General features: G+C 37.8%; 1 protein-coding gene across 1 annotated transcript; it reads right to left on the bottom strand.

The window, feature by feature from the left end:
• Window positions 1-1,577: 1,577 nt before the first annotated feature.
• LOC145779404 (BBSome complex member BBS7-like) lies at window positions 1,578-20,943 on the bottom strand. Its single transcript, XM_082590984.1, has 14 exons — window positions 20,745-20,943; window positions 19,258-19,389; window positions 13,552-13,727; window positions 12,048-12,240; window positions 11,373-11,512; window positions 10,653-10,833; window positions 10,082-10,296; window positions 8,824-9,031; window positions 8,426-8,566; window positions 4,870-5,015; window positions 4,509-4,673; window positions 3,806-4,019; window positions 3,328-3,451; window positions 1,578-2,395 (listed from the first exon to the last, which is right to left on the bottom strand). The coding sequence occupies exons 1-14, from the start codon at window positions 20,781-20,783 to the stop codon at window positions 2,259-2,261; spliced, it is 2,211 nt and encodes a 736-aa protein (XP_082447110.1). The 5' UTR covers window positions 20,784-20,943; the 3' UTR covers window positions 1,578-2,258.
• Between the last annotated feature and the right edge of the window lie 2,517 nt (window positions 20,944-23,460).

The raw sequence follows: 23,460 nt of genomic DNA on the forward strand, positions 1-23,460 counted from the left end.
GCCTTGGGATTAATATCAGCTGTTTAGAAGCATATCAAACCATTTGATGCGGAAACATACAATTTCAACATTTCCTAATAAAATTTTGGGAGAGGGGCCCGGGCCCCCTGGCTACCCCTCCATACTAATGATTATTAGTATAAAATAACATCACGAATGTTTGTGGTTATTGAAAATGAAAGTGGCCAAACGATACAAACCTCTGTGGTGATCACTCGTAAAAATCAGCAATAAGGTCTCCTGTCCACAAATCAGCTCAAAAAAATGACGTTAATTCCTAGGAAAACCTAGCGAAGCGTGTTAAAGCCAAAAATATCCACATTTGGCACTAAAGAATTGTATAAAAAGATTTACGGGGGGTGGTTTGCAGGTCACCCCTGTTCACAGGTCCCGCTCTTCCCCTACTACCACGAAGCAAACTAACATTTTTTTATGCTAAATTTAATATTGGCAATAAAAAGTAGCCTACTTTCAAGAGCTGATTAAAAATATTTATACAGTAGTCATGTGTAGGAATATAGCCTACTTTGCTCTAACGGTGCTTAAAATACCTCGAAATCGTTACAATCGTTTCAAGCCATGCATTGGCTTCATATTTGCACTTTGGATAGATTTCTGTGAAACAAATAACACCTCAGTTACCACTTCAACAAATTATAGCGTTGTAATGTTGTCAAACCTGTAGGCTACCAATCGAAAATCACAATCTGCTCTGAACGCAAACGCTAATCTTCAAGAAGCTCAGCACTAATCACGCAATCTGGCTTCTCCGAAGGACTTGCACTGAATTAACTTTCTGTTAGGGAACGTTCAAATATTACGTAACGCCTTCGAGGGGGAGGGGGGGGGTTTATGCAAAGCGTTACGTTAGCGTCACATCGGGGGGGGAGGGGGTTCAAGCAAAACGTTACGTAACGCTTACAGTACGGAATGGTAGTTTTTTGTGCTGAATTCGTAGTGAAAAAGCCGTTACATGGGGGAGGGGGGATTGAAAAAAGCGTTACGTTGGCGTTACATGGGGGAGGGGGGGTCAAAAATTCGGAAAAAAAGCGTTACGTAATATTTGAACGTTCCCTTAAGCCACACTGCTGCAAATTCTTTTGCCTTACGTCTGCTAAGAGGCTTTTCAGACAACTCGACCGTTTTTTACGTTGATTCAACGTCTGCAGACGTTGCATCAATGTAAAAAACGGTTGATTTGTTGTCAGAGTTGTGATCTGACGCGTGCAACAGGTGTTTAAATTGCAATCAATAGACGTTGAAACAAGGTGTTATAGAATAATAGGTTTTACTACAATACAAGTGTAGTAGGGTGGCCAGTTCCTTTTTCTCGGCCGCTCTTTCCTGCAGAAATTATGCCCACCCAATTTATTACACCCTGGGTAGAGGTGAGCGGTGTTGAATCAGGATGGCATAATTGGAAAGCCAACGCCTTATCCGTTGCCCCACCCCACCTGTGTTAAAGTAGTAAATGAGCCCAACCCCCCTCAACTTTTAAGCGTGTGTGACGTTAAGACAATTGATAATACCAAATTTAGTTAAGTGACCAGTGAATGAAGTCAACAAGGAAACAAATATGTAATAAAAATATGCTTTATTGCATTAATTACCATAACTTACGTATGGTATCAAACTAGAAAAAAACAACGGTGATAAAGAGCGCAAACCATTTTAAATATAAATTTACTAACAATCTCACAACGCGCCTAAGAAAAAGCGTACATTACAGAAATTATTGATTTTGTGAAGACGTGGCGGCGCTGAAAAGCAATTTTGATCCACAGGGAAATGCCGGTCAGACAACGTAAGACAATGGCGCGGGAGGGGTCAAAATTATTTTTTGGTCATCAAAAATTTGAAAAGCGCTTTCAAAACTACGAAAATCGTTGACAACGCATAGGCCAAGATTGGTGATGGTTAATTTTAAAGGGATGTGAAACGAAACAGGACTAAATCCAATTTAGTCTATTCACTAAAAAAACAACGAGGTTGGCATTTTAATATATCAACAAAAATGAAAATGCATCTAAGACTATTTATACATTTTTCTCACCAAACTATTGCGCTGGAAATCCAGAAAATCACGATATACAGAGGTGAGTTATTTCGCAGCAGAAAAATTCGTTTAGTTAACTGGTGTTAATAGAATTGCCAATCCACTTTGCTTAAAATCCAGGAAGCATTTGTATCAAATTAATTCAGAAAAAAGTAAAACGATCAAATCCCAAGAAGTCTCATGTCGGCTTTTAAAGCCCACTCTATACAGGGTGTGCAAAAAACGCAATTAAAGTCGGCAGTTCGTAATTATCCAAAGCTTCCAGCAATCGAGGAACCTTTTGCTTCACATTCACTCCTTTGAACTTGTACTTGTCGATATACAGATCAGTGATCATGCCTGAAATGTGTTGTATTATTAGGTTATGAACTGATATTTTGACAACCTTTATACTTCAATCTAAAAAGACACTTATGCGTAGTTTTAGGTGTTGAATTACTGAGGTCATTAACAATGGCAGAGTAAAATTTCCGTTTGTTGCTAAAATGCTGTTGTCTGCGAATCATTTCGTGCCAAGGTGCCGTAAGAGTGCAAAAGTGCATTGGTACAAAAAGAAGTTGTGGTTGAAAATGCAAGAAGAGGACCAAGGACAACGTGGGACGACGCGATAAGGTTTAACTTTTGGCGATGCGGAAATAATTGCGAGAAAAGTTGGACAGTCCTGATGACCCATGCCAGGAAAATGGATGATGACGACAAGTGTCGCTGGATGTAGAGGTTGGTTGGTTTTGAATCTTTATCCTCGGACTGACAAAGCCTTGATTGGTTATTCCTGGTAGTTTCGCATACTTGTAGAGGCTTTTGACGCAGGGCCGGTTACCGAGATTGGCAGAGTGAAGTTTTCCGATTGTTGAAGTGTTGTTGCCGGGAAATTATTCCATTCACTGAGTGCCGCTGAATGGAGAGCAGTCCTTAACGTGCGTTGCTCACCCCGAAAGTCAAAGTTGCGCCGTGTGATCTTGAGCCGGGCGCGTAACCACTGAGCTAACGGGGCAGACAACTCCTAAAGGGCGTGGCTCAAGTGATCAGCCTGAGAGTTAAACTGTTGTTACTTCGTCTTTCCGTTTCTTCACCCGCAAAGCCGGGTGTTGATCCAACTGGACATTCAGTGTTAAAATATTGACGGTCAATCAATTCTAAATAAATTTTATATATTATCGTACATTTTTTCTTGCTGAACAAAAAGAATTCATCCAAAGCAGGTTTGCTTTTTTTTTATGAAAACCCTTAAATTTGCCGTTTTCTGCAAAGCATCATTATAATAATCTTACCATACAGTCGCTCTAATCTGGCAGGTTGCTTTAAAAATTCCGTCTTTAATTCCGTAGCCTTTTCTAAGATTTCTTGATACTCGGAGGCCAAGAAGTCCAGATTACCTTCATGTGTTTGAAGCTCCTGCAGCATTATTTGTTATTGTGCGATAGATGTTCAAATAAAACAATTTTTAAGCCACGTGAGGGGAATTTGAAAAACTTAAACCGTTGCTACCTGATCATTCTGTGTTTAAACGTGAAGACATGTTGATAACTGCTGAGAGGTCAAAACGTCCACGATGATTTCCAGATTACAATTAAAACGATCACTGCCATTGAAAAAAAAACACAAGCTTTTTAGAAAGATATTAAATCGTGTTTATTTGTTTCATTTCTGACAAACCTATAAGATATAAAGTGTAGTTTTTAGCGCTTATATTTACAAGGCACTGCGGATACATTAGTAGTCGAAGAGAAGAACGAACAACGTACGAACCTGAAGAGCATCTAAAAGCTGAACTTTCTTTGCTAGCATCAACTGGTGTTCTAGTTTAGGGTGCAGGAGCTGTAGAGTGTGAGAAATTGAATCATCGTTGATCTCGTATTGGATGCTTAGCGCGATCTTCTTCGCAGTTGCTTCTCTGCTAAGGATATCTTTGAGGATAGATATCGTTGAAATGTTTTCTGACCTGAAAGTTCCTTCACCCTTCCTGTGCGCAAAGTAAAATGCAATATTCCAAGCAAAATAGTATAAAGTGCTTTTAGTCAAATAGAGACAACTCGTTGATCTAGTTGATTTCAAATTGAATTAAAAGTGAAAGCAGGTGTGTTTCTCGCCAGTCGAGTGTCCCAATCATTTGCAGAACTCGACTACCGAGAAACACATGTTTTTGGAAAAGTCTTGATGGCTAGCGTGGAGGCTACACTGGTATAGTTAGCGAAGCGCAATGCTCGCTGTTCTATAGTGAGTAGTCAGCTTTGTGCTGACACCAGGAAGATCGCTCTTTGTAAACAGTGAAAGTATATTTTGGAAATGAGACAAATCGTTGCAAGCTAAAGCGTCCAATGCAGCAAACAGAGGCGCTAATATCAAGAGCAACAAACAGTTGCAAGCTAAAGCGCCCAATGCAGCAAACAGAGGCGCTAATATCAAGAGCAAAAACTCACAATAAAAATTAAAAAAGAAAAGGTATGTGTACCTGTACACACACTCCAGCTGGGTGTCAAGAAAGGTGTTGACGAAATGCAACGTTACAACATCACCAGCTGGAGGGCGCTCTGGAAGGTCGGGTAAACAAAATGCAATCCATGAGTGCATTTCGGCGACACTGAACGGCCCTGCCAGGGTCAACTCGTTCATAGGCCTGCAGGAATTGAGAAAAACAATTAACATACTTGTGATATAGTAGTAATATTTTCTAATATGGTGACGTTCTCGTTACCAAAGATAATGTGCTGAAAGAAAACATTTTTTTTTAATAGACATACTTCCTTCATCGTCAAAAATTTTGCGGCAGAAAGTTATTACCAGCAGAGTAAGAAGTGCTTTAAATTTCTTACCTTCCTTCGTCCACATAATGAGTGCGTTGGTGCAGCGATAGAGGACGGATCGGATACCGTCGCAATACAGCAGTTTTAGGTTGCAGTTTCGGCACGATGTACGCCTGAAGGTGGCCATATTGGCCTTCAATCGATCGAACTTTGACCTGGAAATAGATTTAGAATAGTTTACGGGCAAAATGAAAATACTGTATTAAATATTCAAACATCTACTAACTGTTGGAGACGGTATGAAAATTTAATGAGACAGTTTTACACAAACTTAGTCAGTTAGCACACGGTTTTCCGTCCTTTGCTCTCCGTATTGCGAAGGTTGGAGCAATGTATTGGGCCAAGTATTTGAGAGGTAAAATTAATTGTTCATAAGTGTTTGTCCGAGTTCGACACCAAAATTCACGAGGCATTGACCACTAGGGTGGAGTGAAAAAATAAAATTTTGATTTTTGCTCTGTAATAGCGATTAAAAGTTGTAGTGTGGCTTGACTATTAAGCTTTGAAAATTTCAGCGTTTTAAAATAAAGTTTTCGTCTGCCGCAAGCAAGTTCAAGATTACAAGGGATGTGCTGATTAAATATCACAATTTGCTTCAGATTTTTTTCCGCAACAAAACCATCGCATGTGACGTCATAGAGGATATTTCTTACGATTCAATTAGTCCATTTAAGCAACATAATCGGAAATATGCAATTCTTAAAAAGGGCCTGAAAAAGCCATTGCAGCGGTTTGTATGTCTGTTGCATTTTAATGAATTACCACTGAGACACTTGATGCATTATCTTGATGGAGTTACATCTGGTCCACTAAGTTTTTCTGGCTCCATTGGTAAAAAACTTGAAGACTGTGACAGTTTACCAGTCACAGAGTTTGAGGCTGTTGATATTCAACTGCCTTCAATTGACGTGAGCTTAAGCACAGACCAGCAGTAGCCTACTGTACTTGTATGGCATCTGTAAAGCAATTAGCTCAGGGCGTTGTGATGCCAAGCTTGCCTATTGTAATCCAAGAAAGATGAATCACTCCAGATGGCTGACAACAACCAATCGCATTTTGAAGCTTTATGTTTCACGAAACAATCCCTGTAAAATCTGAGAGCGTTGGTCTTCTTCATCGTGTATCACACGGCCGTAGCCCAGAGCATCACGCAGGCTCTTGCTCTATCGTTGAACTCGGCCAAATCCTGTGCAGAGCACCTTGCTTTTAGGTCAGGGCATTCGAGTAGATGTTGCATCGTTTGCTCCTGTCCGCATTTGCAACTTGTGCTCCCCATGGAATACCCCCAGTGTCTCATCAAGGTTTTACACCTGCCAATACCAGTTCTTAAGCGGTTGAGGCATCGCCAATACTTCCACGGTTCACGTTTTCTGGGAGGAAGGCTCTCCATGGGTGTGAGCTCCATATTGGCCAATGTCGGTCCGGCTGCCAGTCTCTCCTGCCATAGTTGAACCCGCACATTGGCGGCGACATCGTCATGACCTAATGGGACAACTGAAGCAAGGAAACTTTTGGTGGAGTAGCCTACATTGCCAAGTTATACGCTCCAACGTGGTTTGCAGTGAAAACGCAACCTTCCTGTACTACTTACTGTAAAGGAGCTAAACACTTTGTTTCACGTAGTTAAAAAGTCGCGCTGTCTTAGCGCTGAACTAAAAGCAATAGTTGTCCCTGGTATCAACCGAAATGCCTTTTTTGCTCACCAAGAGAACCTATTGCTGTGGATGTTGGTAGATGAACGTCTGTACAACAGAAAATTAGCACTGAGAAGGATACTTTCCAGAAAACAAGGTCATGGAGATTCCATTCGTCTCTTTAAAGTTCCACTCTTGATCTTTGAAGCAAACGAATACTTTGAACTGATTGATTGGCAGCATACAGAGAGATATGAACCACCACTAACTCGAGACATACCGGACAGTCAGTTAATGTCCTTCATTCAAGATGCTGCAGCTCCAGAGCTTGAATTTCCTAGCTATCCGTGTCACACGCAAGCCATGGAAGGGGCCGTGCGCCTCGTTACTGAAGCAGCATCTGCGGTGTGTGGGCAAAAACAACGGGAGGGATTTATTCGAAGTAGACAGCAGTCAAAATTAGAAATGCCTGTATTCAATACAAAACGGGAATTTTTGGCAAATGGAGTGCTTAACGAGATTTAAACTCATGGGAGTCGGCAGAGAGGGGCACTTGTCCCCCTGGATTTGGGTTTTATAAACGTTTCTTTCCTTATGAAAACGATACTTTCAAAAATGTTTCTTACCTTTGGGCGATAATATCTTTTTCATCCAATTTTCTTCGAAGTAAACCAACATTTTTCCAGGACTATTTTTTCGCGCTTTCGGAAACTATCGCTAAGTATGCCTTGGAAATATCTTTAATTGTAACGTTTTCGCTCGTGCCGTCCAAATTTACGTTACATTTCATCAATACACTTAGCTACGTTGCACTCGTTGTAGCTCACAAGATGAAATTTGGCTTAAAAGATGTTTGCCCCCTCCCCCTGCAATATTTCTGCCAACGCCCATGTACTGTATAAGCTGATGATTTAAAAAGCGTTTACAATATTTATATGGGATCAAAAGTAAACAGGCAACCGAAATCTCAATATTGTCATATTAAGAAAAACACTTTTCTACTGTAGTTTGCTTTACCTTCATTGCACATACTTGCTTAAACTGTGGTGATGAACTTGTGAAAGGAACAGAAATTTGAAGAAAATAGCTTAAAATCCGTGTTTTTTCTTATCAGTTGATCATATACATGCAACAAGCGTTCTAAAAGACGTATTTTCCACTGCATTGCAACGATTTATGTGTAATTTACAACTCTGATATTGTTAGATAGAAGTACCGAAGGTAGAAGTTAGATAAAAGTGACGATCTGCTAATTGTGATGACGTCATAGCTCCAAAATACCAGTGAAAACTTCAATGGACTTGCGGCAGACGTAAAGGTTGATCAAAATCAAAAATATTTCAGCATGTGAATACATTTACCACATCACAACTTTTAGTAACTATTACAGATTGATTCTATCAACTTTCATTTTTAACCTATGTTTCACTCCACCCTATTGACCACCAAATCTTTCAACCCAGGGCACAACAGGCAATTATTTGCTGGCGGAGCCTCCTAACAGTTTTTGGTTGAATTGTCACTTGTTATGCTTCTCGTATTTTTGCTTTGTTTGTGCTACTATTTCGTGCTGTGCTTCTGTCGTAATTTGCTTGAGTCCTTCTTCTCTGAAAAATTAACTTTACCTCTCAAATACTTGATCCGTTGTGCAGCGTAATTTTTCAGTTATCATTTTGTGTGAGCAAGTTAAGCAGTTTCTCAAATGTTTAGATCTGACCATATTTTTGCTGTGATACCGTATAATTCTTTAGTATTTCTTTTGAAATATTTCTCTTATAGGCTTGAAAAGGGCTGTATGACTAGCCGCAAATGTTTGCTTATTGTTTTTCGTTTTTATCGTGTTAAATGTACTGTTGTTGCTGAGTTATGTCTGTTTATGAAGTAAAATCGTTGCGAACCTATGCCAAAAATCGTATGAAATCCTGATATACCTCCAATCTTGTTGTATTGGATTGGCAACGGTAAGTGGCTAGAAGGAAATTATCACTAGAGTTCGGGTTGTTTTGTGTGGAAGTATACGCAACAACAGCGGTTGTCTTTTCCACGTCGAGAAGATCTATTGGAACATCGCTCTGCAAAGATTGCACAAGGACATCAGCAACAAACGATATCATAGAAATATGTTTCCAAACCTAGGTTATAACCCACACAGCAAATTAATCAGTCGTTTTTAAATTGATTGAACGTCTGCAGACGTTGAATCAAGGTAAAAAAATGATTTTCTGCCTGGGCAGCAGCGACTCCGCTCTTTTGGAAAAACGTTTATTTTGGGATGACAATTCAAAAAGTTGGCTTATTGTGGGCAGTTGCTATAAATCAAAACAGCTACCTGCAAAATGATATAATCAATTGAAGTCTGCACTTCGATGGTGAGATGATAGCTTGCGTCAGTAGGAGAAAGGAAGAACCTGTCGTTGACATGGCAAGTCGATGCCCGGGTCAGTGTGGGTGTGCCGGCGGCAGCCATCTTGAGAGATCGGTTTTCGTGTTTTTCTTTCTCACTTTGAACTTTCATTTGCAAAGCCTCCACCTCAGCTCTAAACCAGGTTAAAGGTTATATGTTAATAACATACTAACTTTAACGCAGTATTAAATCTGAATTTTTAATTTAAAGCAGAAGCAGGATTTACATAAGTTGGCAAAAATACGTCGGGAAGCATCGAAATATTTAGAAAGTAAAAAAATTCAATCTGACAGATTTCCAATTACACACAAAAACTATACAAAAATTGTAGTACATTTTACGAGTCGACAGGGTTGATCTCTAAGTGGTCAAAACTGTTTTTTTTTGACCACTAAGCGGTTTAAACCTGGTTTTAACCGGTGAAAACTAGGTTTAAACCGGTCAAAACCCAGAAAAATATTTTTATGTAGTGAATGGTCGGCTACCTGGGCTATGGGCTATTTAGGAAATATAAAAGCAGTCGTGAGTTGTGACCATTTTGATATGCAGTCCTCGAAATAGCTGGCGGCCAATGCCATGGCCGCCTGAACTTTCATTAATGGCTTCCAATACCGACCTGTCAGGCAAAATTTGATGGCAAGTGTTTTTCAAAAAAAAAAAAAATTGTTGGAATAAATTCTTGTACTTCAGTTGGCTGTGCAAATTGTTCATCGTTCTACCAAGCATTTTTTGGTTCATCAGAAACTTATTTTTTGAATTTGAATTTTCTTAATATTTAAAATACCGTAACCAACTGATTGAAATATCAAAAATAAACTGAGAAATTGATTATTTTTAGGTTATTGTTGATCAAAACAAAATATAGTTGAACATCATTACTAAAGATGGAGGGTAATATTTTTAATTTAATTGAAAAGCAACTTGATTCATACACTAAAGGGGTTTTGACCAGTAATAGGTGGTCAAAACTGCCCGGTTTTAACCGGTTTTAACTGGGCGGTTTAAACCGCCCCGGTTTAAACCGATCAACCCTGCGAGTCGAAATTTATAAAGTGTCGACTGGCAACTGCACTCACAAGTAAATTCCGTCTGGACTGATATCCTCACAATTGTTGCTATATAATATATATACATCAATAAAAGAACAAACACGGTTAAGAGTGCTCAGGTGATATCAAAATACCTCAGCGCCGCAAACTTATTATCCGTGGGGTCGTCCAGGCTCATGCTTGAAGTTGAACTAGTAATTCCAACAATATCTGCTCCTGAAGCTTTCTTTAGAAGATGCTCCGTCGTAAGCCCAGTCACCCATCCAGAGTAAGTAGAGGTTAGGACTTCATCAAATCCTAGTGATCCGACTACTCCTCCTTGGATGGAGGTGATGCTTTCATTAAAAGTCTGTATGAAGATGTTTTCGTCATTAGAACATCATCTCTCCTATTTTTTAAACGTCAAGCTATCTAAAAACTATCTTGCGAGGTTTAAAGCTAAAATAGCAAATTCACACAAAAAAAAGTTTAGCACTCAAGCATTAAATAATACTCGCTTTGAAAGGATAAGAGTGAAGTACAGTTGATTCGCACTTCACCTAAAAGTTCGTTATTTTATAATACAGTTAACCTAACTAGGGCATCTGATTTGTAATATGCATCTAGACAACTGTAAATGTGTAACATTTATAATACGTATAATAATATATCTACCATGCACAGTTGCACACATGTATCAAACTTTTAGACCTAACTGAAACTCACGTGAGAGAATCTAAGCACTGGATCATCAGCGACGTCATAGCTGTAGACCTCTACACTCCCGCTGTCTCTTCCAACAAGAAGGTCGTGTACACCGTCACCAGTGACATCATAATGCGTCATGCATGATATCCCGCCAACGTTCTTGTCATTGGTTATCTCCCAGTTGTAGATCGGCTGATCTCTGTGGGGGAAACAGAAATCTAAAGGATAAAGTTTTAGGGTCTGCTACTATTCGGTGAGTTCCTAACCTCTAACCCTAAAACCGCAATGATAATTAGGCTACGGTACCCGATAATTTAAAAAAAAATTGAAAAAATCACCGTATAGGGATCGGACTCACCGAAACGGGCCATTCCGAAAGTTTTAAACTGATCAGCAAAAGCGTTTTGTGGAAACATTATTGCGTCTTAGTTACGATGCTGCGGTGAAAGTAACTTTCCAAGTACAGTAGCACATAGAAAGTTCTGAACAGCACCATATAAAACGTCTATCGCAAAAAACACATCTACTGACTATAGACTCGGGCTCAATTTAACTTCTTTGTTTGAATAACATACATTAATGAACTGAGTTTCGACGTTAGTAGTATGATCTTAACTTATATTCAACAAGTGGGAATAAATCGACTCGTTTTATCTCAACTCGTGGAATAACGTACATTAGTTATGTATCTCTTGAGACAATCACATACGGTACATTAATAAATGAACAAGATCATACCCGGTGATCATAACGTGTCCTATCTTCCCATCACTAGTGCCGTAAACCAGCTCATTCCCTTCATCTCCTCCCCCTCCTTTGTAGGAAGTGATGCATTGCGGGGAGCCAGATACTTCAAGCTCGCAGCTTAGTTCACAACCCTGATGAGAAAAGTGACTCTGGAGTTGTTAAGAAGTTATTTAGCTGCTGTGGAATGTTTGAAAGTAGCGGAAAAGTGATGGCTTACACAAATTTCCAGTCTTTTTAGACGAAAGTTTACTATTTATAAGCATTATAGCCTCTTTATCAACAACTATAATACAAAACACAACTATCATTCAAATGTACACAACAATTAAAATAATTGAAGTAAGTTTACAGTTATGTTAAAACAACGACAAAGTTTGACAGGATTGATACACAAAGCCCTTTTTCTGCAAGAGGGTAATCAATCATGTTTGATCAGCTGAGCTGAGATCAGATGAGTTCCCTGATGAACTCCTTCAATCTTGATCTATCTTTCGATTTTGCTATCAATTAGGCATGGCTTTTAATCCCATAATTTACTTCATGTTAAAATATTTTATTGTTGGCACAACATCAACAGTTCTACACTTCTACTACTGTACATCCAAAGCTCTAGGCATTTTGAAATAGATGATAGAACACCAAAGGCTACAAGCCTACAACACAAACCTCGAGAACTCTTAGAATTCTATCATTGCATGCCAGTACTGGCGTAAGTTTGTCTCCTTCTCGTCTGTTCACTGGCAAGCAGATCAAGTCATTTATCTTGTCACTAGACAAATAGTATCCTTGATCAACACAGTCAGAAAAATGGTTATAGATGTACAAGCCACCAACTACTAAGTCACTTCCACTGATGTACCTGAAAGTATACAAGTAATACGGTTTATACCTTGTACAATACCGTATACGTAAGATAGAAGGAAGGGAGTTTTCTCCGAAGGGCATTGATTTGATGGTGGGTGGGAAAAAGAAGCAGGGACGCTGGGACGTCCAAGAAGAACAGGTAAAGAATAAGGCTAGCAAGGTTGGACTGAAGGAGCGAAGATGCGATAGACAGAATAAGATGGAGAAAAGTCGTGAAGACAATAGCTGCAAGAAAAAAATCGGCCACCCTCGATAGGGGAGACAAAACCGAATTGGTACGATGGGAATATTGTAAATACATCAACACTAGAACAAAGGTGCTCAACTGCAGTGCTTAGTGGCAAGCGAAAATTGAAGTACTACTAAATATAGAATTTCAATTACCAAAGTTTCAAACAACAGGTTTTGAATAAAATTACTTTTTTATATAAGTGTTGTTAAAGTTCAAACTTTAAATATAAGCAGGCATAACTTAGTAACAACACTACAATTAACATTATAAAAACAAAAAGCAAACGTTTTCGGCTAGTCCTTTTTAAGCCGATAAGAAAAATGGGTCTGCTACTATTCGGTGAGTCCGATTCGGTGAGTCCGATTCGGTGAGTTCCTAACCTCTAACCCCAACCCCTAAAACGGCAATGATAATTAGGCTACGGTACCCAATAATTTAAAAAAAAAATTGAAAAAATCCCCCATGAAGGAGTTGGACTCACCGAATCGGACTCACCGAAACGGGCCATTCCGAAGAAAAATAGTGTAAAAATATTTCTCTCATAGGCTTGAAAAGGGCTGTATGACCAGCCGACAACGTTCGATTATTGTTTTTTTGTTTCTATAATGTTAAATGAAGTGTTGTTGCTGAGTTATATCTGTTTATGGTTTGAAAAAGTTACCTCTCTACCCAAATTGTAAACTTTAAATAGTATCCTACAAACATATTTTAGTGCTACTAATTTAGCGTGTGACTGTTTCAACATGTTTCATTGTAAAAATAAGTAAATTTTTAATAAAAATTGAAAGATCAGGTTATAAACATGATGTAGCTGTGTTGTGTGTTCACATGGGCTCATGAAAAGCCAGCAATTCTCAGTATAGTCAAAGCCGTTTTTGTATATACACTGCATGATTCGGTGCAGTAGTATTATAAAATACAAACTAAATGTTAACTCAATAAATTGAAAAAAGTGACACCTAGCCTAAAATTGGGAACGAAAAATAAGCTCAATTTTTCAAGATAAAAAAGTGAAACCATATTTTGGAATTTGATGTTGCATTGATCACCAGGTTACCATAAAAAGATACTTACAGACTGGATATGGACTCAGTGAGATTGCTGTTGAAGTCCAAGAATTTTTTTCCTTTTCTTGAGTAGCCACGGATTTCAGATCCGGAAGCAACAAATATTTTATCCTGAGGAGTTCCAAGTGCACCTCCAAGTTCAACTTTGCTTACTGAAGGACCAGGAAGCAATTTGAAAATGCTCTAAAATAAACAAAATAATTGATTTCACAGCAAATATAGTTGGATAATTGATATATAAAATCAGAATGGCCCGTTTCGGCGAGTCCAATTCGGTTAGTCCGATTCGGTGAGTGCCCTATTGGGCGAGAGCCCTTTTCGGCGAGTTTCCTATTCAGCAATTTTTTGAATATTTTTTTTTAAATTAGTGGGTACCCTAGCCTAATTAATTTAGGGTGTACCAAAAAAACCTTACTTTCACTGATCTTGCTGTTGGCTGGCAAAAAGTTGTGTTTGGGGTCAAAACTAATGCTAATATAAAAAATTTTAAATTTCATTGATGTTTGACGCCTATTTTCTTTACGTTTCCATGGAAACAAGCCAAATTTAAAAAAAAAAGGCGTAACTTGAAAACCACTATAGTTAGAAAGCTCTAATACGCACCAAAAGTTCCAGAATACCAATATTCCTATGAGTGTTTAATACATTTTATGGGTCTAGGTAATGTAGTTTTTTAGATATTTCCTAAAATAGCGTTTTTGTAAAAAATCTAGATAATTTACTCTAAAAATTATTTTATACAAATTTTTGCTATAGCTGGCTAAAGTGGCAATGTAGCAATCACACAGTAGTCTGGCAATGTAAACAAAAAATTAAAGTATGTAATTGACTAAAAACTTAAATTACCGGTATACATACAGTATAATTATACATACATTGTATATACCTGAAAAGATTTATGCAGTAAGCAATACTATTTTACTTCCTTTGACAATGCTCAAGACAAAAGGTATACCAGTGGTCAGGTACCTGTGTAGCCGTAATGTGATATGCATTGTTTTATGCATCATATCAATGGAAATCAATGTTGCTTGATTTGTAGTTTTTACAAGTACAGTTTCATTCTTTTTTTAGTAACTCTTTCTGATGATGTAGCAACTGTGGCTTGTTTTTCTCTAAATCCTTTGATAATCTTTGAAATGTTTTGTTTTGCTGTAGAACTTCAGGTGAGTTTGTCATAAAATTCAGTAAGAAGACCCAATGTTCGTTCAGATGCATCATTGACAACTGGGATTGCTTTGATTATATTTCTTACCTTTAAGTACAGTAGATGTTTGTGCCAAAACTTGGGATTAGCTGTTAAAAAACTTGTATCTAATTTGAGCAAATTGAACCAAGTCCATGAGTCTTTTCCTATAAGGTTGTGGAGTTGAGTTTGTTGTTGAAGAACTGGCATTTGCTGGATTCTGGTTTTTGGAAGTTTACTTGATTAAAATACTCCATCATACTTTAAAAGTTCTCTAGCCATTTTCTGTTTCTGAGTGAAGGAAACATGATCACTGAATAGTGAATAGTGCAAAAATAACTAGGCGCTCAGAAAGGTACTACAAATGTTTACCAAACTTTGTCAAATATGCTGAAGGTATTTCAATAAAAAGTGGAGGTATAGTTGCAGAATATTTTTGCATCTCTTTCATATCATTCCTCAACTGGCAATGTATTTTTAAACCACCATTGATTAGAGAATCAAGAAAATTGGATGTAGTAAACCAGGGTTCTATAATCTATATGATATAATACTAGAAAAACTGCCAGGATACCAGACAAGTGTTCCATTTTCAAGCTCCAGGAGCATCACATCATGCTCATTGGATGAGTAGAATATCAATAATATATTCTTTGAAAATATCTTCATTCAAATCACAATTGCTGAAGTTAAATCTGGTATCTGAAGCAACATTGAATGAAATCTCATCTCTGGCAGTTTTTCTAGTATTTTATCATATAGAGCCCTGGTTTACTGCATCCAATTCTCTTGATTCTCCAATCAATGATTTAAAACTACATTGCCAGTTAAGCAATGATATGAAAGAGATGCAAAAATATTCTGCAACTATACCTCCACTTTTTATTGAAATACCTTCAGCATATTTGACAAAGTTTGATAAACATTTGTGGTACCTTTCTGAGTGCCTAGTTATTTTTGCACTATTCAGTGATCATGTTTCCTTCACTCAGAAACAGAAAATGGCTAGAGAACTTTTAAAGCATGATGGAGTATTTAAATCAAGTAAACTTCCAAAAACCAGAATCCAGCAAATGCCAGTTCTTCAACAACAAACTCAACTCCACAACCTTATAGGAAAAGACTCATGGACTTGGTTCAATTTGCTCAAATTAGATACAAGTTTTTTAACAGCTAATCCCAAGTTTTGGCACAAAAATCTACTGTACTTAAAGGTAAGAAATATAATCAAAGCAATCCCAGTTGTCAATGATGCATCTGAATGAACATTGGGTCTTCTTACTGAATTTTATGACAAACTCACCTGGAATTCTACAGCAAAACAAAACATTTCAAAGATTATCAAAGGATTGAGACAAAAACAAGCCACAGTTGCTACATCATCAGAAAGAGTTACTAAAAAAGGAATGAAACTGTACTTGTAAAAACTACAAATCAAGCAACATTGATTTCCATTGATATGATGCGTAAAACAATGCATATCACATTACGGCTACACAGGTACCTGACCACTGGTATACCTTTTGTCTTGAGCATTGTCAAAGGAAGTAAAATAGTATTGCTTACTGCATAAATCTTTTCAGGTATATACAATGTATGTATATACTGTATGTATACCGGTAATTTAAGTTTTTAGTCAATTATATATATACTTTAATTTTTTGTTTACATTGCCAGACTACTGTGTGATTGCTACATTGCCACTTTAGCCAGCTATAACAAAAATTTGTATAAAATAATTTTTAGAGTAAATTAACTAGATTTTTTACAAAAACGCTATTTTAGGAAATATCTAAAAAACTACATTACCTAGACCCATAAAATGTATTAAACACTCATAGGAATATTGGTGTTCTGGAACTTTTGGTGCGTATTAGAGCTTTCTAACTATAGTGGTTTTCAAGTTACGCCATTTTTTAAAAATTTGGCTTGTTTCCATGGAAACGTAAAGAAAATAGGCGTCAAACATCAATGAAATTTAAAATTTTTTATATTAGCATTAGTTTTGACCCCAAACACAACTTTTTGCCAGCCAACAGCAAGATCAGTGAAAGTAAGGTTTTTTTGGTACACCCCACTAATTATTATTGCCGTTTTAGGGTTAGAGGTTAGGGTTGTGGTTAGGTTTGGAGTTGGGGGCTGGGTCTTATTTCAACGTTTAGCGACGTTAATACGATGTAAAAGCGGCAATGATAATTAGGCTACGGTACATGATAATTTCAAAAAAATTCAAAAATTTGCCGAATAAGGAACTCGCCGAAAAGGGCTCTTGCCGAATTGGACTTGTCGACTAGAAGCAGACCCATATAAAATAGTGTAAAAAAAGTATCCCTCAGAGTGCCTTTCAAATATTTTCTCAGTTTTTTTAGCTTTGTTGCAGTTAGTAGGTCAATCATTTACACCAGGGGTCACCAACCTTTTTTACATGCGGGCCACTTTGGCACTAAGGAGAGCTGTGGCGGGCCGCACTAATAAAATTTTAGGTAGGTTGACTCTTATGGTAGAAATGAACGCATTTCGTACCCAGTAAGTTATTCAGCGTTACATGTTGTTACTATTTATCTTAGAATACCGCAGCAACAAAATTAGTCGAACAACGCTACTGCCAGGCCGAGCTCCTTTAACAACACTTTTGACTTCTTTAACAATGTCTAATAAACGAGGCCACTTGTTTTGCGCACTTGTAGCGAGGCGAACGGTTTCATTAGAATATTCATCGCCAAGCAAGAGTGGTGTTGTCACTCCGCTTCGCAAAAGATATCTTGCAATTAACAGTTTCAGTAGGCTAACCAAAGAAATGTTTGACACGTCGCAATACAGGCAACAACAGTGACCTGCTATCAGGCGCGAATCTAAGAGTTTTTTTCGGGGGGGGCCAGAAAATTTGAAAATCAATTAAAAAGAAAGAAAAAGCTAAACAGATATGAACAATGATACTACGACATATACGATATGCTAGAAAATAGACATTAAAACAACCATTTTCATCAATTGTGATGCCGAGGGACTAATATCAGCTGTTTAGAAGCATATCAAACCATTTGATGCGGAAACATACAATTTTTCACAAAATTTCGGGGGGGGGCCCGGGCCCCCTGGCCCCCCCCCCATAAATCCGCGCCTGCCTGCTATGCTGCTAACATATCAGCGAAAAATAGGCTCCAATAACAGGGAGAAAGAAACTAGGCACCATGAAACAAACGCTTGTAGAAATCACCGAAAAAAACGTTTCTATCGCAACTCATGAACGGTGTTCCCTCTAAAACAGCAATGAGTTGGTTTTTCATCTTTTTGTGAGAGTCTATAAAACCGTATTTCTCGATTATTAGACAACTGTCACTTGCGGTGCTTATCAGCATGGCAAGAATTCTTGATTAACAACATTTTGCAGTACCAAACTAAATATTTTCATAATACAACCAGAAGTTGTCTTATGTTTGTTTTTCATATCTTTACCCTGCATTGCGGGAAAGCGGACTTGAGCGCTATGCATCGGTGTACGCCTTCCGATGTACACCTGACCCACGCTGCAGCCGACGGCAATGTCTGTTTCCGGTGGTCTACTCTACTTATGACTTAAATTTGGTACTACCCATTACTCGAAATCGATGTAACTATCGTAAAGGGTAGAGGCAATTATCGTAAAGTTTCTTGCCCAGAGAAACAACAGCAAGTGTGGGTGGCTGGAGTCGAACATGCAGGCTCTCGACTGCGAGCCCAACGCGCTAACCACTCGGCCACCACTCGGCCACGGCCATAACCAACACCTGTCAGAAGATATTTCATTTTCTTGATACAACCAGAACATTTCTTTAAATTTATATATAATATTTTGCCAATTTATTATAAATTGAGTTGGCACACCGGCCTATTTTGCTAACAAAAACTTGCTTAAAGGGAACACTGCTCGTGAAACACAATGACGGTGAAACGCACACTAGTGTTTACATGACACTTACAAACTTAAAATAAGCAACCCTATGCGCACAGGCAATTTCGAAATTCGAAAACAGACGTTTTAATCAACCACTGGGACAGTGTGGCTAGACATCGCATTGGAATAACGTTAAGCGACCCCCACCTAGAACTACAATCTGAATGGTCGGTCGGTGGAATCGTATGCAAAGCGAAAATATGCTTCCGGGAAAGTATTTTTTACCTTCATGCTCATTGACTCCTCAAGAAAAGTAGTTTTGGTTACACTTGAACGCTGATACCTTCCGCGGGCCGCAGCGATACACCGTGGCGGGCCGCATGCGGCCCGCCATTTGGTGACCCCTGATTTACACAAATGTTGATGGTTGAACATACTTTTTTTGTTATATTTTCTGCATTATAGCAAGGCAATACAATAAATACAACTTGTACATCAAAATTCAATGATTGTTGTGTAAACATTGCACCATGACAGCAAAGAAATAGCATAAAGAAGCAGATAAAAAAGGTGCTTCTGCAATATAACTCCAATAACAGAAAACAATCAAATTCAGACAAAAAGCAATAAATGGAGTCATGATAAATTCTTACATTGACTTCTTTCTTTTTCATACCGAAACACTGCAAAGTACCGCTGTTATCTCCAATGACCACTTTTTGAGTGATCTTTCGTTTGTCATTGTTAGACAAAATTTTCATACACTTTCTGTCAGTGACACCAACCTGAAAAAAGGGCACCATGTTACTGTGGACTGAGCTAATCAAACTACTTTAACTTGGTAGCGCTTAGAGAGCAACGATCTACAATTACACTTCAAAGAGGGCATGCTAATAACCAAACAAGGATTGAAGATCAACAACCGTGCCAAAAGGGACAATTGCGGAATATTACAACACTTGGTTTTTCAAAATTTGCTGGGCCATGGACCAGTAGTTGTGAATGTGGTTTTTACAGACCCCAGTGGCGTAGCCAAGGGGGGGGGGGGGTTTGGGGGTTACAACCCCCCCCCCTTTGGCACGCGTATGACGTCACGATATTGAGAATGATGCTTTCAGTCTAAAAAAAAATTGCCTAATTTTAAACAAAATTGCATTAAAAAAGCGAGTTTTGCCAATACCAAACATTCAAACATCTCAGCCAGGAATTAGCAACAAGAAAACACAGAGACTTAGCTTTTTTTCCGAAAAATGCCAAAGAAAACATGATCTTATCCTTTTGATATGCTACCGGACAGCACCATTTTACAGGAATATTCGTACCCACATTTTTGTTGAAAATGCTCTCAGAATGCACCAAATTCAAAGTAATTTTTTAAAACTTTCTGGGGGAGGCCCCCCAGACCACCCGCCGTTGGGTGGCCAAAACCCCCCCCTTTCAAAATTCCTGGCTACGCTACTGACAGACCCCAATTATATTTCGCATCTATTTTTTTCATCTAATCAATGTGGAGGGATAATCTAAAACGAAAAATAAATATCACTGAAGGAAATTATTTGAATAAATCAAAAAAGCGAACTCGTAGCATCAGGCTAAAACAAGTTGTTAGTATCTACATTGTAAAGTTAGTGAGTTATGTTTGCATACTTTAAATAGGTGCTGATCAGTGATCAAAAATGATGATTTGTCACACTCTATTACTGGCTTGAGTTTTTTAGGCAAAGTTTTTACAAACTGTGGTCTGTAACGACTACATATGTGGTTTGTGACTAGATAACAAAAATTAAAAAAGTAAGCAACAATCATGCTGCTAAAAGCAAAACTCAATGGTATTGCATAAAACTTGGCTATTAATACTATTAAATAGATAACAATAATGCATTTACTTTATTTCTTTACGTTTATTTATGACATTAAATATGAACCTATTGGTCTGATACAAATAAATATGTAAAAGAATTTGAAAAGATAACATTTAATTTCTTGTTTAACATATATGCAAGCAAGACATGTTACGTAACTAAACTTGAAACAAACTGTATTTCTTAAGAAACTCATGAGATAAAATCACTTGTAAGCATATAAAAATAATTAATAAATATCAATTAAGACTTGGCAACAACTAAGCAATTAAAGATACCTGTAAGTAATCAACAACACTCAAATCCAGATCTTCCATACTTATTTTCTTTTTGGTTATACAACAATTGATTCTTTACTCAACATCTTTTTTGTTCATGGTGATTTCATAAAAATAGCAAATAAACTCTATGTTTCAAAACTACAGTACCAGTGAAACGTTATTTTGCTCTTGCTATTGGCTACAAGCCTATTTTTAATCCTCTTTAAGCACAACATAAATAAATCTTCATAAAATGTTCCTGATATGATAGGCCTATTTGATAATTTTCTTCACTAAAAATTCACATAGAGCAACCAATCAATTAATGAAATGCATAGATCTTGTTAATCCATTAATTGGGTCTCATGAGTTTAAATCCACTAGTCCATAATCTGAAACGCTACCCTTCTCCAATGCTTGGGAAGCTTAAAACTTACAAAACCTCATTTATCAAAATGTTTGTTCAAATTGCTAAACTTATTGTAGAATAGGCTATACCTACTGCATTAGGTTGATTGTAGTACTTAACTAGCCTACTCACTCAAGAAGTGCATTAGTATTTTATCCCTTTGTTGACAGTTTGATAGCCTTCAACCTAAGATTACAATGTACGGTACTATCGTGGACTTCTTAATAATACCGGTTTATGAAAACTTTGAAAGGAATCTAATTTTCTTTTGGAACAAGGTTAATTCTCACAAACAATGTCTAAAAAATACAAGAATTTTTATTGTTATGCAGTATACCCGCTACCCGGTAGAACTTTGATTCCTCCATGACAACTACGGTTACTCTGAATAAACCATCTATATACATTTTTTTACATAGGCCTACTGTATATATTTATGTGCCAGATCCAGCAACTGATACTGTTTCCCTAATGAATGCCAAAGGGATGAATTTAGTGAAGGGATGAATTTAGGGATGAATTTAGTGAAGTTAGTTTTAGTGAAGGATGAATTTAAAAAAGTCGGACTGAAGATGCAAGGGACAGGGTGAAATGGAGAAAAGGGATTAAAACAATTGCTGCGCGGAAACAATCGGCCACCTCCACTAGTGGGGAACAAACCGACGATGGATTATGATGATGATGATGAAAGGGGGGCTCAGCTCGATAACCTTGCATTTTTAGAGGCCAGTTGGTGCGCTGTATCATTTGTGTGTTGTGTATGTTTTGCAAGTCTATAGTATGCTTACATTCGTCTGCATTGCTGGTTTTCGCTTAATAAAAAAAGGCTTCATAATTCTTCTTCATGTATTCTGACTGGATGACTGATAGGCTATAGTCTTTTGCTGCTTCCTGTCTGTCATGGTATCTAGATTGCTATCTTATTTGTATTGTGTGGGCTATAACTGTACCGCGCTATTCTCGCAACAAACAAAATAAAAAATAAAAAATTCTCTCTTTCTCTTTGTTTCTACTTTTTATATTTGATTGTAATATGGACCATCTTGAGTCTGATGCAAATAAAAAAATAAAATAAAAAATAAATCAAGCTAACTTCAGAAACAACTTTTTCATCTTTTTGCAACAATATGCAACACAATGGGACGCTGACAACTAAATCAAGCTGTCCGTTTTAGGCAAATGGCAAAAGAAATAAAGGACACAGTTAAGCAAAAACCAATTTTGATTCACTTGGTTGGGTTGAAATGTGGTTGATTTCTGATCAACGTGCCTATAAAATGATTTAATTCAAAAGATTGCACTGACCTTACAATGCAAAAAAGTAAATTCAATCCTATTTGAAAATTACAAAGATTTTATGGGACTAAAATTCAAAGAAAAAAGGAGTTTAGGCTACCAGCAATCTATCGGATTAGCCCATTATACAAAAGAAGAATCTGCAGAGGATACAAACTGATATGCATAAACCAACAAAAAAACTATATATAACACGACTGAGAAAATACTTCCTATAAAAACATCTACCTCAATCTGAAAACGCAAAATGAAAACAAGACTAACAAGATTGATCAAAACGGAAAGAAGATTCCTTGGAACGAAATTCTTCTAAGAAATGAAGAAATCAAATTCCTCTTTCCACCTCACCTATCCTCCATGTCCTTTCGGATTGCACATGGAGGATACAAATGGGGAGATTTTAATAGATCAATACACTCCGACAGAAATTGCAAATTCTGCAGAAAACCAGAAGACAATGTGGCCCACGTCCTCACCAAGTGCTCCTTTGCGCTAGGAATATGGAAGCGCCTGAAACAACAATATCTTGACCTAACCAACGAAGACATGGAAATAACAAAGGACATGATCCTCTACAACCAAATCCCTGACGGACAGAAGAACAACCCGATTCTTTTGACCATGATGAATGTCGCCAAACACACCATCATCCAAAAGAAGATATCTCTGGACATAGGCGACACATACATACAGGACACAAAACGGTCCACCATTCAAGCCCTGTGGGTCATCATGTCAAAAACGAAAGACATAACACAAAAGCATAACATTCCTTTGTCATCTGACATTTCTACTCCTTCTAAACCTCCTCCTACGGTCAGAAGAAAGAAGAACCAGTCGAGACCCTTTCTTCAACCGCCCTCTCAGTCGTCCTCGGTGGTAGGGATGACTGATTGCAGCGGTGGGTCTCACTAGCACAGTACGGTCGTAGATCATCTTTGAAGAAGTTTAGACAGCCAAGGGCGTATACATTAGGCTACAACCCACCTTTAACCCGTTCCTCTCACTCATCTGCAACGGCCTGATGCC

Source organism: Aplidium turbinatum, chromosome 11 (genome assembly GCF_918807975.1).
Source record: "Aplidium turbinatum chromosome 11, kaAplTurb1.1, whole genome shotgun sequence".
NCBI lineage: Eukaryota > Metazoa > Chordata > Ascidiacea > Aplousobranchia > Polyclinidae > Aplidium > Aplidium turbinatum.